General features: G+C 44.9%; 1 protein-coding gene across 1 annotated transcript in view; it reads left to right on the top strand.

Annotated features, from left to right (window-relative positions):
- COL4A6 (collagen type IV alpha 6 chain) overlaps positions 1 to 18,066 on the top strand; it is a 76,938-nt gene that overhangs the window by 37,990 nt on the left and 20,882 nt on the right. Inside the window, exons 18-26 of the mRNA XM_083372301.1 lie at positions 418 to 575; positions 1,763 to 1,942; positions 2,856 to 3,039; positions 6,291 to 6,362; positions 7,396 to 7,503; positions 9,747 to 9,968; positions 11,192 to 11,353; positions 15,747 to 15,917; positions 16,858 to 17,001. Coding sequence (XP_083228427.1) covers positions 418 to 575; positions 1,763 to 1,942; positions 2,856 to 3,039; positions 6,291 to 6,362; positions 7,396 to 7,503; positions 9,747 to 9,968; positions 11,192 to 11,353; positions 15,747 to 15,917; positions 16,858 to 17,001 — 1,401 coding nt within the window. The remainder of the gene's footprint in view (positions 1 to 417; positions 576 to 1,762; positions 1,943 to 2,855; positions 3,040 to 6,290; positions 6,363 to 7,395; positions 7,504 to 9,746; positions 9,969 to 11,191; positions 11,354 to 15,746; positions 15,918 to 16,857; positions 17,002 to 18,066) is intronic.

Genomic DNA, 18,066 nt, shown 5'->3' with positions numbered 1-18,066 from the left:
TGACCTCATGGACACATTTCTGAAGTATTTTATTTTCCAGAGATCTTCCACCCAAGTACCAACCAGTCCAGTCCCTTATTAGTTTTCCAGGATCTGCCAATTGCCTGGGCATTGTGTATCTGTAGAAGCATGTATCCATTCATTGAACCCATTAGCACGACAAAGTTTTCACTCATGCTACAGAAGAAACATGCTCCTTATGTTCTCCTGATTCTACTTTTTGGGTTTTTGTGGATTAATTTAAAACACACATGCACAGAGAAACAACTAAAATGCAGATGTGGAGGAACTATGTTTGAACCTACGCACGCTTATAGGCAGAAATTTCATTTTTTTAAAAAACAACAACACCGATTTGAGCTATCGACTATGGGTGTGGTTTTGGCGCATGTCTGAAATGAGTAATTGTTTCCCTAGGGGATGGTGGTGATTGTGCCTGTGATGGAGGAATCACGAGAGTAGGCTTGCCAGGAGAGTCAGGCAACCCTGGTCAACCTGGAAGACAAGGTGATGTTGGGCGAAAAGGATCCATAGGGGATCCAGGAGATGGTATACTAGGTCCCCCTGGACCACCCGTAAGTAAGGAATAAATTTCTTTTGTTTGATAGGGAACAATGTCAGAAGAGGTTAGATAGGTTAGATAAGCTAAATTAGAAAACCTTTTTGGTTTGGAGGGAAGAATGAAATTCATCTTTAGAAGGCTCTTTATGGTGGGTTATGGTGGGTGGCCATAACTAGGTGACTTTCCTCTATCTCCAAAGAGGATCAGGCCAGGGACATATTTTGTTGGGAGACTACTAGACTACTCTTCATCCTCAGCCATCTTGAAGAAAGCCCCAATATATCTTCCTGAAATAACAAATTATACTTTTGTTTTTAATCCTGCTCAAGTTTTCTCTCCTCTTCCACTATGTGCAAGAATCAAGCTTAAAGCATCTCTACATGTTGGGCTAACGTAATCCAAGGAGGTTCCAACCGTCACAAGATGTATTCCTTTATCCTTCTCCCTAATACTGAGGGGTGGAGTTAAAAGAGGGATTGGCCTAGAATCTCTCTGTAGCCACAAGCGAAGTTAGTTGAGAAGATCCCTATGCATAGGCATGAGTAGCAATAAATCAGTTTAATTGGATCTTCACATGTGGACCGGATCTTTCATGCCTGATATATGGACAGAATTTACTGTAGTGCATAATTTTATTATCTGATTCATATCGAGCACCAAAAGCAGTAAGAATAAAAACATAGCATGTCCAGGGCCAATCTGATTCAAACAATAACTACCAAAGCCTTCCCAAGTACACAAGACAAGAAACATGACCAGGTGACCTAGTTCTACCTTATTCTAAGACTAGACGTTTCAACAGAATCTTCCAAATCTGAAAGTACAAATCTCCCACCATCTTTTTTACAGTCTTAGATATTAGTGAGGTTTCTTTCTGAGGCTCTTCCTCTGCCCATTATGGAGCTGCAGACTAAGTCTTCTCTTATCTGATCATTCCCTAGACCAGGGGTAGGCAACCTTGGCTCTCTTATGTCTCGTGGACTTCAATTCCCAGAATTCCTGAGCCATGCTGGCTCAGGAATTCTGGGAGTTGAAGTCCATGAGTCATAAAAGAGCCAAGGTTGCCTACCCCTGCCCTAGACAGTGCCTTTTCTCCTTGCTCCTTCCCCATTTCCCAAGATCATTCTATATACCACTTCACTCCCACAATTAATGAGTACATCATCTGTTTTTGCTTAACTCTCTCTGTTTGTCTTGCAGGGTTTTCTAGGTCAACCTGGTCTTCCAGGCACTAAAGGGCAAAAAGGGGAACCATCTTCAGCCTCAGGCAGAGGACCTCGAGGAGATCCAGGGAATATTGGACTCAGGGGTCCTTCGGGGCCACCTGGAACTCCTGGTAGGGATGGTGTGCAAGGTGTCCCAGGTCAACGTGGTCCTTCGGTATGTTTGTCCATCTCAAAGCCCCTTACAATAAAATAAAATGTATGCCCTTGTCTCCCCAAACTGGAATCCAGAAATGTTGAGTTTCATCACCTCCAATTCCTAGCCAGTATACTCTTCCTGGCTATGGATTGTAAGGCCAGACTGCTTTTCTTTGATGATGTGGGTCGCTATGTACAACCCGTCAAGACCTTGGTAAAAGAAGTACTCAGCTTTTGTAATCTTTCTCCTGCCTAGGATAAAGGGCTGACATTTAGATCAGATGTAGTGGTATTCGTAGGAGAAGATATGATGATGAGCCATCTCCACTCCATCTGCTGTCTTAGAATGGGGGTCCCCATTCCCCAGGCTGTGGACCAGCACCAGTCCGCAGCACACCATAAACCAGGCCAAACAAATGAGCAAAGCCCCATCCATGCATGCGTAGGAGGTAGGCAGCACATGAAACCATGCTCCTTCCAGCCCACAGAAGAACCCTTCTTCGTAGAACTTGTTCCTGGTGCCAAATAGTTGTGGGCCACTGTCTTACAAGAGCTTTTCATCTAGCTATAACTGATTCTCCTCCCCACCCACCCCTCACTTATCTGATTGCTTCTTACACACCATACCAGGAAACAAGTAGACTTAGGATACATCATTTCCTCAAAGATAACTGCAGCATCAGGGATCTGCCATATTTTTTGGGGGGGGGCCTTGGAGACCGCATAAGTTCCTTTTCCAGTTCAGATCCAATTCCACACCTGGAGGTACAGGTTCATCTTCCTTAGAGGTGGACTTTATCAACCCTCCTCAGAACCTCTGCTTCCAAACCAAGAATACAACTCTTGAACAACTTTGCTAACCATCATTCTTGATATGGGGCTATCTCCCTTCTGCATAGTCTTTTTTTAAAAAAATATCTCTGTGCATTTAGGGTGATGATGGATTTGGCTTCCCGGGGGACAAAGGTTTCCCTGGATTACCTGGTGCAAAGGGGAAGCGTGGTGAAATTGGCCTACCTGGCATTGGTTTTCCGGGACCAAATGGAAACTTTGGACCTAGAGGTGATCCAGGGATCAGTGGCATTCCAGGACAACCTGGCCCACCGGGGCCTCCAGGTAAGTGATGTGGGGATTAATTTGATTTTGGATCACAGCCAGGAAAGTGGATCATTCAGATTGTTAGTTGTGGACTTGGAGATCCAGGTTCAGATCCCTGCTAGAATCTGGAGGTCAACAGATGCATTTGGGCCCCTCAGTCTCAGCCCAAACTATTTCACACGACTGTTGTGGGGATAAAGATGGGGGGAAAATCCCATCCCTAAGGAATCCACCCCAACTTGACTAAGAAGATCGAATTGCATTTAGTTCCTCTTCTCACGGAGCTTGAGGTGACTTTGCAGACATAAACAACGATCTTAGAGGCTACACTCCCCTAAACAAACCAATTGGATTGTCATCATCATCATTGGATTGTTGACTCAGCCTTCCATCCTTCCCAGGTAGGTAAAGTGAGGACCCAGATTGTTGGGGGCAATTAAGCTGACTTTGTAATAATGCCGCTTGGGGTGTGTGTGAAAGCCCTAATAAGCAGGCATATACATTGAATGAAGGCTACTGCTAAGCTTGTAAGCCGCCCTGAGTCTTCGGAGAAGGGCGGGATATAAATGGAATTAAAATTAAAATGATGATGATGATGATGATGACATAAATTTTGCCCTGCGGGATTGAGTCTTCACATTCTGCTTGGGATCCACCTTGCCTTGGCCCAAAAGACAAAAGCTCATTTCTTGTTTTTCACGCAAGGGTTCCTTCAATACTTGTAACAATGGCAGCATGGCTGTTCTTGGGTTTAATTTAATTTAACGTGGTTCATCTACACGTGAATTGGATCTTCGCCAAGGGAGGTGCTTCCTCTTGCATATTTTAATGATAGGCTTACTGGAGGCACAGGGGAGCCCAGGTTTTTATGTCGCCCCCCATCTGTTGTCCGCCTTGTCTCTCAACGTGACGCAGACTTGTTTTCTAATGGCTTCAGAATTTCTAGCTCTTAGGATGACTATCTGGGTGGATTAACCCCGCATATCGTACCTGTGAATCTCGGCGGCTTGGGATGCAAACCAACCCTCTTGTGGGTCATCCTTTCTTTCTCTGCTTCCCCTTCCCCTCTGCTTTGTTTTAACTTGTGCTCCTTTGCTTAACTGGTATAGGTGATTGCTGCTGCGGTGAGGAGGTTGGTAATGGAGACTTAGACGCTCAGGGAGGTGAGAGCGAGGATCTGGGAGTTCAAAAAGGAATGGGTGCTCTCCCACACACACATACACACCCCAAAGCATCTCGTTCAACAACATGGAGGGGCAGAGCCTTCCCTGTGGACAAAGGCATCAGTAGCAAGGGGCACCGTCCATGGGGAGCTTGCTTAACCAGTGCTTTTCTCCTCTCCTTGCCCCATCCCAAAGTTGTGCACTGCCGTGTTCACCGTCTGCTTCCTTCTGGCTATGTGTTGTTGTGCCTTACTTATTGCATGAAGCTGATCAAGGGCTGTGGACGACGTGAGTGCTCGGCCCTTGAATAATTGGAGCTGTGGCAGCCGAGAGGACACCCCACTGCCCCACTCCATGGGCTGAGATTTTCATCACTTGGCAGAGGATTGAATTCAAATCCACCTGTGTATTCGCTGGATGGGTGCTCATTTGGTGGGGGTGGTGGTGGGGGAATGTTCTATTAGTTGTTGTTTCATGGGAGCTTAAGAAGGCAAGGAGGGGGGAGGGAAGGGGAGATGATTGGAGGGAGGGAGGGAGGGAGGGAAAACCTTAGAAAGCCCCACTGCTACTTTCCTTTTTGCTTTTACACCAGTAAATAAAGTGCTCTGCAAATCCTAAGTCAGGTGGACAAACCATGAACCACAGCAGGATTACAAAGCTCTTTCCTTGACTTGAAAATTTGGACCGCTCCCTTCTACTTCTCTGTTAGGACGGTGAAAATGAAACCACCCAAAGAAATTGAAATCAAAGATATTTAGAATTAGAAATTCCTGGGAATGTCCGTGGGTCATTGTTCTTAGCTACAAGCAACCAGAACCACTCATGAATAATCTCAAGCAGAAACTTTATCGCTAGCCACCTATATTGCAAGCATCTCCCCAGACTGACTGCATTTCCTTGGGAATGGTCAGATGAGGCTTCAAGGATTCTGGGGGAGGTTAAAAGCCTGTGCTGCTTTCTGCCATGTAGAGACTCTAAGCTCAGCTCCCACTTAACACCTCCTCCCAATCCAGCTGGGTGATCCACCACATGATACAGGGACATCCTTGAATCATGACTGATGCTCAAGTAGTCATTTGCTCCTTTGCATTAGGTACTCCTTGCCCCAGTCATTTCCTGGCCAGTCTTAATGATCGCTAATGGTCCTTAAACCAGTGCTAGTTTAATCACTCTCTGTCACTCTAGCTACTTACCACAAATGCCCTTACAGCTACTGTGAAGATTCAAGATGAGCCAATCAGAGAGTACTGCTGTTCTGGTCAAGAATAGCACTGCTGGATTTTATTTCTTATAGTGGCCGACTAATGCCTCTGGAATGCTCAGACGTTGGAGGTCAGGACAAACCCTTCTCCCTCCAGTGTTCTCCTACAAGTGGTATTTGAAGGCATGCCTGTCCCCTACCTAGAAGTAAGCTGGAGTCTTCAGACACCTCCGGGTCCTCCACCATTAATCGATCCGTCTTGGAAGTCATTTTTTTTTTTGGTACTGTGTCCAGAGGGAGTACCAAAATCTGCCCTCGGCTATGTTTTCAAAATCATTAGGATCCTACAATGGAAGGTTGGACCCTCCAGCAATCTAGCCACCACATTCTGGACCTGTTGTAACTTTCAGGTCATCTCCAAAAAAACTGCCCTATGTAGAACACATTGCAATCACCAGCTAAGATCAGCCACCCATCAGGCTTTTATATTTTTTTTAAGCAGGATAAATTTTGCTAGCTGCAAAATTATCTTAAATCCAGGTGTGAAAATCTGAGGAGGCTACAATAGGTTTGCAAGTGTGGGGACAAAAGAGAAGCAAAAATTTGGGGGTTGGAGGTTGATGGCATTCTCCCCGGGGAGAAGCAGGCTACGCTGTAGGTAACCGCCAAGAAAATCAACTCTTGTTTCTTGTTGTGGTACGGCATGACAGAAGTCCTTCATCACCTGCACCAAAATTCCGCATGCAATTGTCCCTAAGGGACAGGACAGGATTTGAGCACTTTATTTTCCAGTGGATCTTGAGATGTTGGCATTGCCACCTGTTTCTAGGGAAAAGTTCTTACATGTTTTGTTTAAACCAAAAAAAAGAACATTGAAGTTTTAACACATTTTAACACATCTTCAGGAGAAGCTGTGCCATGCATAATCCCTGGAATCATTGGCCCACCTGGACCTCCGGGACTTTCAGGGTTGCCAGGTAGGTGGCATTAACCTCAGCTTCTTCTAACAGTCCGGAGATATGATGAAAACTCTTTAATTTCACAACCTAAAGACAGACTTCACCATAGTTTCAGTTGGGGAAATGCGACCATCCTAGACCAAGCCAAGTACAAACATTTATTTATTTATTTTAATCCCATTTATATCCCGCCCTTCTCCGAAGACTCAGGGCGGCTTACAATTTAAGCACAAACCAATGTGCTTAGCACAAACACGCCAGGGAATTCCTTAGAAGCCTGGCATTGGGGCAAATCAGCCATCAGCAGACCCATAGACATTAACAACATCTACAGATTATGCAAAAGAGACTTACCAACCAGCCAAAAAGAGAACAAAAAGACTCAATGACCTCCCCACCAGCAATCAGCGCTTTGATGAGCATAGATTAATTCCAAGATTAACATTGGATCAATACCCCAGTGAAGAAACTGCCAAAGAAACTAACAGTAAACAGCCCAACCAAAGAACTTCTAAGACCCCCCCCCCCACACACACACACACCAACACTGACAGGCCAAGCCACTAGAATATAAACTGAGAGCAAACCTCACTCCTTACTAGCACTGGTGATTTTGTCTAGTTTGGCTAGTGAAACATCTGCAAGAAAACAGGGCAGGAAGCAACGGATGGAAACTAATTCAGGAGAGAAGCAACCTAGAACTAAGGAGAAACTTCCTGACAGTTAGAACAATTAACCAGTGGGACAACCTGCCTCCAGAAGCGGTGAATGCTCCAACACTGGAAGTTTTTAAGGAGAGATTGGACAAGCATTGAACTGAAATGGTATTGAGACTCCTGCCTGAGCAGGGGGTTGGACTAGAAGACCTCCAAGGTCCCTTTCAACTCTGTTATTCTGTTAAAACAAGTGAGCTCAGAGGGCACCAAAGATGCCGGAGTGCTTCAATGCAAAATGCATTCAGGGGAGTGGTAGCATTGTGGCACTTTTTCTAGGAGACTGAGAAGGCCAGATGTTTGTTTCTTCCCACACTGATTTTCTCCTCCTCCTTCAGGTTCCAAGGGGAGCAAAGGATTTCCTGGTTTTTCTGGGCAGCCAGGTTTAAATGGCTTAAAAGGAGAACCAGGCACACCCGGACAGGCTAGGTTCCCAGGAATGCCAGGTAAGAACCAGAAAAGGGGGAAATCCAGACATCATTGGCCACGCGCTTCCTAATATTTCCAAAACCCTTCTATGGATATATCCATGAAATCACCTGGAATGCACTGAAATTCCTGAACTTTTAAAAAAATGAACTACAGATAGTCCTCGACTTATAACACTTTGTTTAGTAACCATTCAAAGTTGCAACGGTACTGGAAAAAAGGGACTTAGGACCGTTTTTCACACTTATGACTGTGGTCATGTGATCAAATTTCAGATGCTTACCAACTGTCTCGTATTTATGACAGTTGCAGTGTCCCGGGGTCATGTGATCCCCTTTTGTGACCTGATAAGCAAAATCAAAGGAAAACCCAGGTTCATTTAACAGCCATGTTACTAACTTGACAGCTGCAGTGATTCCCTTAACCCCTGTGGCATGAAAGGTGGTAAAATGAGGCAAAATTCACTGAACATTTGTCTCGCTTGGCAACAAAAAATTTGGGCTCAACTGTGGCCGTAAGTCGAGGACTGCCTGTAGTTTATCAACAGACTTGGGAAATTTGTCCTTCCCACCAGGGCAGGGTAGTACAGGCAATGGAGCACAGAAATGGATGCGCAGGATCTGAATATAAAGTAAAGGTAAAGGTTCCCCCGCACATGCGTGCTAGTCGTTTCCGACTCTAGGGGCCAGTGCTCATCTCTGTTTCAAAGCTGAAGAGCCAGCGCTTGTCCGAGGACATCTCCGTGGTCAGGTGGCCGGCATGACTAGACGCCAAAGGCGCACGGAACGCTGTTCCCTTCCCACCGGAGTGGTCCCTATTTTTCTTCTTGCATTTTTACGTGCTTTCCAACTGCTAGGTTGGCAGAAGCTGGGACGAGTAACAGGCGCTCGCTCTGTTACGCGGCACTCGGGATTCGACCCGCCAAACTGCCGACCTTCTGATCGACAAGCTCAGCGTCCTAACCCACTGAGCCACCGCAACCCTAGGATCTGAATGTTTTCCCTTAATGGATATCCCTTATGACTGACAATTGGAAACACAACAGGATATGGAGCCTGACTGGCTTCTATTCCGCGTTTCAATTTGCCCTTTTGGGATAACATCCATCCCAGCTTGCAGTTCATTCCCCATAGACTGCAATGGCATGTGAGAATGACCTTGGGAGACAGGAGGAAGAGCTGCAGAGTAAGCCATGGTTCGATAAGAGGCAGCTTATCCTGAAGAAAGAATGAGGGCATGGCAAACCTCTCACAAGAGACCCTGCCCAGTTTCCTGGAATGTAAAAGGCAAGGGGGCGGGGGGCGGGGAGAGATGTATTTTGCAAGATTTTCTTGATGAATCTTACCATAAAGATAGAGCGAATATTCCCCATGGACAAACTGGCAGGAGAACCCTGTGTAGGATCCAATCTGAATCAGTCACTGAGAGCAAGGTTTTATTTTTCCAAGCTTTCAGGGTTATACTGGATTGAGTGCATGAATTTCTGGAGATGGAGAAGTTCTCTGAGGATGGGCTTTAGCACAAAAAGAATAAACCTTTGGTCCTGGTGACTGATTCAGACTGGGTCCTGCAACATTATCCTGGAACACTTGAATTTACCTTCTTTCATGGAAACCTTTATTTTGACCTTACTATTCCTGGGTCTGTTTCTTCTCTGGAGAACTTTAGAAGGCTACCAAAGATGGTCTTTAAATATGCTCAGTGCCCACTGGGTTGGTTTTCCAGGGCTTCTAAGGACTCTCTTTTAATGCCTTAGCAAACCATGGTGCCAGCACATGCCTGTGGGCATTTATTTTGTGGTGTAGACACAATGGTTTGCTAAGCATAACTGCAACATCATTCTCCACCTATCAAGTGTAGATAGAATGAAGTTTGCTTTCCTTACGAACACCGTCTGAGTTTATTGCAGCCCAGGTTTTGCTGTAAATCATAAACCACCCTGAATCCACTTGGATCTGGCTTATAATTTCATGAGCAGATGATGAGACACATCAGCTGTTACTGGAAATGTGGTCAGGTACAAAGAATCAGGATGACATATTAAATTCCAGCTAAGCGGATTTGTAAATTGGTACTAGATAACAGTTAATGGAATTCAAGAGAGGCTGGACTTAGACCCTTTGTGGCTACATAGAGACACTAGGCTGATTCGTCTCTTATCTACACCCCCCCAGACTCTGCCTGTTTTTCTCCTACACTTTCTCCTCCTAAAGCAGCTCTTCGTTGCTTTAAAATTATTCATGCCTTCTTTTCTTCAAAGGGTTTCCTGGCCCTCGTGGAGATCCAGGTTCAAGAGGACTACCAGGAGTTGATGGGGCGGATGGACTTCCTGGTCCAGAAGGCTGTCCTGGTTTGGTTGGTCCAAATGGATCCCCTGGTGATGTGTTTGGGGCTGAACCAGGATCCCAAGGAGACCCTGGGCTACCTGGCTTACCAGGAGATAAAGGCTTTCCTGGAGATTTTGGCTTTCCTGGAACACCAGGTGAGTTTTAAGCATCTCTTGTTTGGTTTAAAAACACCAAAAAATTGCTCAATAGGTCTGCTCATGGTTCATTTTTGGATGGGAAACTCTTCAATGTATCTTAGCTTGGGTTCAAAGAGTGATGACAGAAAGATTTAAATGGGCTAAAGGATCTAAGACAGAGGCCCTCTCAACCTTGGCAACTTTTAAGACTTACGGCCTTCAGCTGGCTGAGGAATTCTGGGAGCTGAAGTCCACAAGTCTTAAAGTTGCCAAGGTTGAGGACCCCTGATCTAAGAAGTCTACTGAAGAAAATTGATAGCTTTTTTATTTCTTTAAGGAGCCATTGATGAGTTGTCTTTCTGGAACAATCCATAGTGGTCTCATTTCATATTATAGAAAAAATCAACCTAGTTTACACATCACAGTGACTGGCGTCACATATCCCAAAAAAGATAGAAACCACAACTCGAAAATCATACCTTGCTGGTAAAAAGTTGAGATAGACATTGCCATTTTGTCCAGTTCCTGGAATATGTTTTTCTTTCCCCTAAAAATGAATATTTAAGGGAAACATGAGCAAACAAACCAAATCAGCCAGCTATGCTAACTTGTTTGACTTATACTTTCCAGGGAGAAAAAAAACAAGCACTGTCTCACTTCATTTCAAAGGCAATGTAGACAATTCACCATGTATTTATTTAGGTTGATAGCCAGAAGGTTACAGGTCCTTGCATCTTTTTCAAAACTGCATAGATCTTTGCTTTTTGAGGTTTCCAGACGTTGGAAACATCAAACATCATATATCAAAAATCCAGGGACCTCAGGTTTGTCACATCAGATTCATTAGAGATGACATGGTAGCAATCTTCCAATATTTGAGGGGCTGTCCCATAGAAGAGGGGTTTAACCTAGTCTCCAAAGCACCTGAGGGCAGGACAATAAGCAATGGATGGAAATTAATTAAGGAGACAAGCAACCTAGAATTAAGGAGAAATTTCCTGACAATGAGAACAATTACTTAGTGGAACAGCTTGCCTCCAGAAGTTGTGATATTCCATTACTGGAGCTTTTTTTGGACTGCTCCTTGTCTGAAATGGTATGGTCTCCTACTTGACTAGAAGACCTCCAAGGGCCCTTCCAACTTTGTTATTCTGTAAGGATGCCTGAATCAACCCCATGAATTTTGTTGATCACCCATGTAAGGGGGAAAGAATAGGAGTCAGATCTTCTTTGGTTTCCAGGTTTGGATGGAAAGCCTGGCCTGCCAGGCAGAAAAGGAGGATATGGGGAGCCAGGTCTTCCAGGCTTTGATGGACCGCCAGGACCGCCAGGACCAGGAGGTCCATTTGGCATCAAAGGAAAACCAGGTCCGTTGGGAACAATCGGCCTTCCAGGATCACAAGGTATGGATTGTTTCGTCCTGGATGAAGGCGTGTGTGGCCTTCAGACATTCCCTCCACAGAGCTTTCCCACTTGAGATACACCCTTCAGCTTGATATCACGTTGGTGTTCAGGTGTTCAGGCTTCTAAACTTATTCAGGAGATTCCAGGGATCTGGAGATGAGGTGGGAGGGCAAAGCAGATGCTGAAGCTCTCAGCCAAATGCACTGAACCAGCATTGGACAGAGGTAGTCCTCAAATTATGATCATCGTTGAACCTGGGATGACAGTCATGAGTCATAGCGGTTGTTAAGCGGGTCACTTACATGACCGCACCCGATTGCACATTTTTTGCAGTGGTCATTAAGCGAACACTACAGTCTTTAAACAAATCCATTGTTCCCCGATGGGCTTTTTTTTCTTCTTCTGGAAACCAGAAATAGAGGCTGGAAACCCATTAAAAAAAACCCACCGAAAACTGCAGTTGTGAGACTGGGGGACCAATGCATTGGCTTTCGTTTATGTAGACAGCCATAAAGCTAGTTGCTAAGTACCTAAAATGTGATCACGTGAACGTGGAGATTGATCACATGACCATGGGAGAGGGTTACGGACTTGTCAGAACTTGAAAATCAAGTCGTAAGTACCTCTTTTAGAATCTGTTGTAATTTTGAACAGTCACTAAGTGACTTGTCATTAAACAAGGACTACTGTACTTGTATAGTTTCACTGAAAAGAATACGGGGGGGCGGGGGGGCTGGCACATTGCAAATGATTACATTAATGCCCAAGAATGTCTCTGGGCACCATATGGATTCTCTCAGCCCAACCCAAAAAGGAAGGAATATTAGATACGTTTCCCGCCTTGAGTTATTTATAAAAAAATAAAATAAAGGCAAGATAAAAAAGATTTTTTTTAAAAAAAATAGCGTCCAATCTACCTCAGATAGATAGGTCATTGTGCCAATTTTCACTGAAGATTATATAACTGTCTAAAGTGAACCTTTTCATTTCACGATCATGTCATTCACGACTAATTTTCACGATTCATATTCATTCATTAATTTCAGGAAATCCTCACACCATGGAAGATTTCCACCCCATCCATCTGTTCTCATTCATGTGGCTCATGTGTCTTCCTGTGATCTGCCTGAGCAGCCAGAAACAGGTCCCAAAGGTGCTGTTTGCAAGTGGACTTTTATTTTTCCTTGAAAATGTTTCGCTTCTCATCCAAGAAGCTTCTTCTTGGCTGCGAAACAAAATGTCTTCCAGCGAAACAAAGAAAGTCCAGTTGCCTTTCGAAAAAGCATCTTTGGGACAACTGTGATCTGGATGACTGAGAATCTCTATCGGTAACCAGAAAACTGGTTTTCCTAATTTCTCAGTAGCCTCTTGGATGTGTTGTAGTTGTGATAGCCACAAGTCCCTGTGGATGAAACTGCTTGGAGTTTAATAAATGGCACCATAATAAACCATTATGTTGTCAAACAAGAACACAAACAGTTCAGTACAGTGCTTAGCTCATCTATGCCAAGCATAAATCACAGCCATTCTTCTTCTGGAACAGAAATTATCTTGCAAATCCTTACGTCAGTGATTCTAAATGTAATTACATTTAGGCTCCAAATTTAACAATTGCTGGGCTGGGTTTTGTACCAGCTGTAACTGCTGGGCTGTCCTCAGTTTCCCTTTGTTACTTGATACAGCGGGCCCTCAACAATCTCAGCAAATGTCCTTCCATCACCATCCTGATCCTTTTAGTGAAGGTCCCAGGAATTGGTTTACTTCTGCTTGCAACATAGAGTATATACACGGGCTTGAGATACTTCCACATGAGCATGCATGGATGCTTCACCTCGAAGAGAACCCATCTCTAATCCACGTTGTTATGTACATAGATGGGTGATCATGATAGCAGCGGCCACTGACACCACCAGGTGGCGCTGTACTGTGACAGGATTGGTTGGCCCGCGGACGGCGGGAAATTCAGATAAAGGGATTGATTGGCCTTGGGTGTACCTGGCCAGGTATATAAGGGGTCAGTCAGCCCTATTGTTCCAGTACAATCTGACTACAAATGAAGAGCCGACATGCTGCACTCATCTGCCTGGCGTCTTCCATGTGGTCCATGCGGTCCAGAACCCACTACACAATACACATCCTGAATAACTGAGCTGCCAATTAAGGTGGTAGAAGGTGGTCTTCTCTAACCTGGATGCCACAGCAGAAATAGTTCCTTCAAATAAAAATGCAAAGTCCTGGGATGGAAGGGAAAGAAAACAAAATCTGGGGGAATAATAAAAAATGTTCAAAGGAAATCCAGGAGGAAACTCATCTTTCCCTTACTCAAATATTTCTGCCGCCACCAGCATCAGCCCCCTTTTCACATTTCTATCTGCTGTCTCCATCCAGCCAACCCCAGAGAACCCCCATCCACATGTTTGATCTAAGCTGTGTTGAGAAAGAGCTCAGTTGTCCCACAGGGGCTTCTTCGAAAGGCAACTGGACTTTCTTCTGAAGTTCTAAAGAAGCTTCTTGGATGGGAAGCGAAAGGTCTTCAAGCAAAAATAAAGAAGGTCTGGTTGCCTTTGGAGAAAAAGCACCTTTGGGACAATCGTCAGCCGGATGACGGAGAATAGAATCTCCGTAGAGGAAGAGCTCCGTTATTTTCCAAGTCATTAACTTCATTCTCAGCCTTGTGCTTTCTTCCTGGTTCACATGTTTTTGTCTGTTTTTCCTCACCATGTCTCTGTTCCATTTGCCATCATCTCTCCATTTCTGATGTCACACTGTTTTGGTTTTGGGGGTTCTCCACATAGGCTGCCAAGGTGAGAGAAAATGCTTTGTAGCATTAAAAACTCTCGGACTAACAGCTGCCTAGCTGATTGTGCTACAGAACTTGCACTGACCGTGACACCCCTTATTTCAATCCTGCAAAGATTTGTGGCCCTCACCTGTTTTGGAGAAGGGGTCTGTAGGTGGGGGATGCTTCATGATGGACTTCTCATTCCGGAGAAGGTCTGTCTGTGTGGCTACTAAATCTGGAGAAGGTCTATCAGTCTGGACATCGAGAGTCAACACCAACTCAACGGAAAATAATCACTCAAACAACAGGGACTTCCACTTAATTTTAGGTCTTTGTGGGGGGGGGGCGTTTCCCCATCTGGAGACATTTTATATTTTTCCTGAAAAAGAAGCTGCAGCAGCTTTTAAATGATGTATTAGTCACGACTGCACAAAGTTTGTTAGATTTTTTTTTAGCCTCCCAGCATTACTCATTTTAGTCGTTGCATGTCTAAAAAAAATTATCTGCACTATTAAGACTCGCCCTGTATTCAAAAGCTAAATTCCACCCCATTGGCCTGGTTTCATCAGCGAAGTTATTTCTAACGTTTTCGGCACAGTTTTGCAGATTGTCATTTAGATTCTGCCTTACTCATGCTTCAGCTTTTAAATTTAATTTTAAAAAGTAAAGACTAGGTCAAATTGAGCTTGACTTCTGGTGACTGGATAGATACACCCTTGATAATTTTACTGGCAACAGCATGGATGTGAATTGCCAAAGCTTTCTCCTGGAAGATTTGTAATTTTACCATCCAGACTATAGTCCTATCCATTGGTGTTCCATCCAAGTCCAATTCTGCTTAGATTTGTCAAGATCAGAAACACCCAGTTTACTGGTGCCACTAGTGTGATTTAGTCTCCCTTAAGTCAAGCACAAATTGTGATTTTATCCACCTACTTCAACGTTACTAGGTTTTCTCCACTGGAATCCAGCCTAGCCCATTGTCTAGTCAAGAACATAGAATAAAGGAAAAGCAAAGACTGGGCATTTTGGAATGATTTAGAATGAGAGAGTGGAATGTGACACGCCAAGACATTTCTACTCCCCTTTGGTAGCCTTCATGACTCACGTTTTTTCCAAATGGTAACTGAGAATGCCTAAATTATCCCAAACATAAGGGGTTTCACTGTTGGCCATTGTCCATTGGTATAGGCCAGGGGTAGGCAACCTTGGCTCTTTTATGACTCATGGACTTCAACTCCCAGAATTCCTGAGCCAGCCATGCTGAGGGGAAAGGGAGAGGTTTCCAAGCTGAGCCATGCTGGCTTAGGAATTCTGGGAGTTGAAGTCCATGAGTCATCAAAGAGCCAAGTTTGCCTACCCCTGGTATAGGCAGTAGCTTTCCTAGAGCGCTTAATCATTAGGCAACTAATACTTCTTTTTTTTTTACATTTCTAACCTTGTGTGCTTTAGAAAAGTCTGCATGATTTGATTTTATTTTTTTGCCGCAGCTCAGTTAGCTTTATACCAATAAAATGCTTTAGTGTTAAGCTCTTGAAAGATGGCACAGCAATGGTAGAAATGTTGTCCTTGGGAAAACAGGGTGATGCTTTGGGTTTTGAACCATTCAGGACTTCCTGGAACCAAAGGACCAAGAGGAGATGCTGGTTCACCAGGTCCCACCGGCATGAAGGGGCTCCCAGGTCTTAATGGCCTGCCAGGAGAGCCGGGAGAACAAGGATTGCCTGGACCTCCAGGTCTCTGGGGCCCAGACGGCACTTCAGGTTTTCCTGGCTCAAAAGGTAATTCTCCCCCCCCCCCCCCCCGAATTTATAGCTCTGGGCTTGAAGGAGAATTGTGGGCTTTGACCTGTGTTGAGCTTGCTCTGAATGAACCTGGCGAGCTTGGAGACTGGGCTTGGAAGAAGATTACTGCAAGTCCTCAAGTGATAACCACAACTGATAACCACAACAAAGAGCCTTGGTGGAGCAGTGGGCTAATGCCTCCTTAAGTAACACCAGCTGCCTGCAATTAGTGCAGGTTCGCATCCCACCAGGCTCAAGGTTGACTCAGCCTTCCATCCTTCCGAGGTAGGTAAAATGAGGACCCAGATTGTTGGGGGCAATTAAGCTGACTTTGTAATAATGCCGCTTGGGGTGTGTGTGAAAGCCCTAACAAGCAGGCATATACATAGAATGAAGGCTACTGCTAAGCTTGTAAGCCGCCCTGAGTCTTTGGAGAAGGGCGGGATATAAATGGAATTTAAAAAAAACAAACCTGAACCCACAATTTCTTTTGCCAAGTTGAGTTTTTTCCCATCAGCCGACCTTTCTTGCCAGAGTTGTTAAGTGAACCACTGCAGTTGTTAAATCTGTAAGACGGTTGTTGCATGAATCTGGCTTTCCCCTTTGACTTTGTCTGTCGGAAGGTCGCAGAAAGTGATCTCATGACCCCGGCACACAGCAACCGACATAAGTACTTGCCAGTTGCCAAGCGCCTGAATTTTGATCACATGAATGTGGATTGCTGCAACGGTTGTAAGTGTGAAAAACAGTCACAAGTCGCTGTCTTTGGTGCCGTCGTAACTTTGAACGGCCACTAAATGAATGGCTGTTAGTCAGGGATTATCTATACTAGATCTTTTTTCCAAAGCATTTCTGCTCCTTCTTTCCACCCTCCCCCCCAAAAAACAAAAACCTCAATGTACTTTGCAGAGATGAATGCTTGGTTGTTTCAAACTAGGTGAAAAGGGCTCAGCAGGTGTGATTGGCTTTCCCGGGTTGCCAGGCTCACCTGGGCTCCCTGGCGTGGATGGCCTCAAAGGAACTTCTGGTGAACCAGGAAGAAGAGGAAGTCCTGGGTTTTCTGGCTCCCCCGGCCTCAAAGGTGAGTCCAGAAATTTTACGGGAAGCATAGTGTAACACCAACCCAGCCCCAAAGCTTTTTTTTTTTTGTGATTCCTCGCCAGCCAGTAGACTTGGCAGCTGAGACTGGAGAATCAGAGGAGGAAGAGGGGCCTGGAGGGCCATCAGAGTCAGAGGAAGGCTCTGAGGAGCTCCAAGACTTACAATCTGATGAGGAGCCTGGCCCCTCTACTCGCACTCAGGCTGAGACACAGCTGTGCTGGGAAGCTGAGTCAGACTCTGAGGACTCACAGCTGGAAGACATCAGAGATGCTCGCAAACGCCGACAGGCAACAAGAACTGGACAGAGGGTGGCAATGGGGCAGCTCCAAAGGCAGACGAGAAGGCATTAGGAAGCCACGCCTTGGGGCTGCATAATAAAAAGGGAAGGTGTGGGAAGTGCTGGTTGCTGAAGGCAACTGTTTGTGAAGGACTCAAGTTTCATCGAATCATGTTTTGTTTGCCTTTGCCTTTGGCCATTTTGCAGGTCTGTAAATCATAATAAAAGGGGTTTGTTTTTCCTGCGCTTCCAGCCTACTTGTTGGAAGAGGAGTTTCTCCTTGTGAGTTAACAAGGACTCGCGTAGGCTGTGACCGAATACTTTTGTTGTATATGCTACCTTTGCTTTCTGATGAAACTAGGACTTGAATTCAGAATGTTCAATGTTCAGAATTGCCTCCCAGAATACACGTGAAGCTACAAAGTCCTATTTCACATGGCTCCTCAAAAACCATGAAGCCTTAGTCACGACGTCCCGGTTTCTACGTTCCAATAAAGGAGAATATTTGTAGCTTGGGGTGGAAAGGAGGGGTCCTTTGGTGCTCTCTGAGCTTGGTGGCTTTCTGGCAGACGTTTCATTACTCAAACCAGATAACACCATCAGTGCTAGTAAGGATTGGGGATTGCTCTCAGCTTATATTCTAGGGACTTCAACCAAACTCAGAGTCCATCAAGGACCACCGGTTCCTGTGTCCTTGCCAAAGTTGATTTCCAATGCCACTTAAGACTATGCAACTGAAACAACTAGTTAATTGCTTTCCTGCCTACA

The sequence above is a fragment of the Vipera ursinii genome (assembly GCF_947247035.1).
Source record: "Vipera ursinii genome assembly, chromosome: 12".
NCBI lineage: Eukaryota > Metazoa > Chordata > Lepidosauria > Squamata > Viperidae > Vipera > Vipera ursinii.
This window is presented reverse-complemented; position numbering and strand designations above follow the sequence as displayed.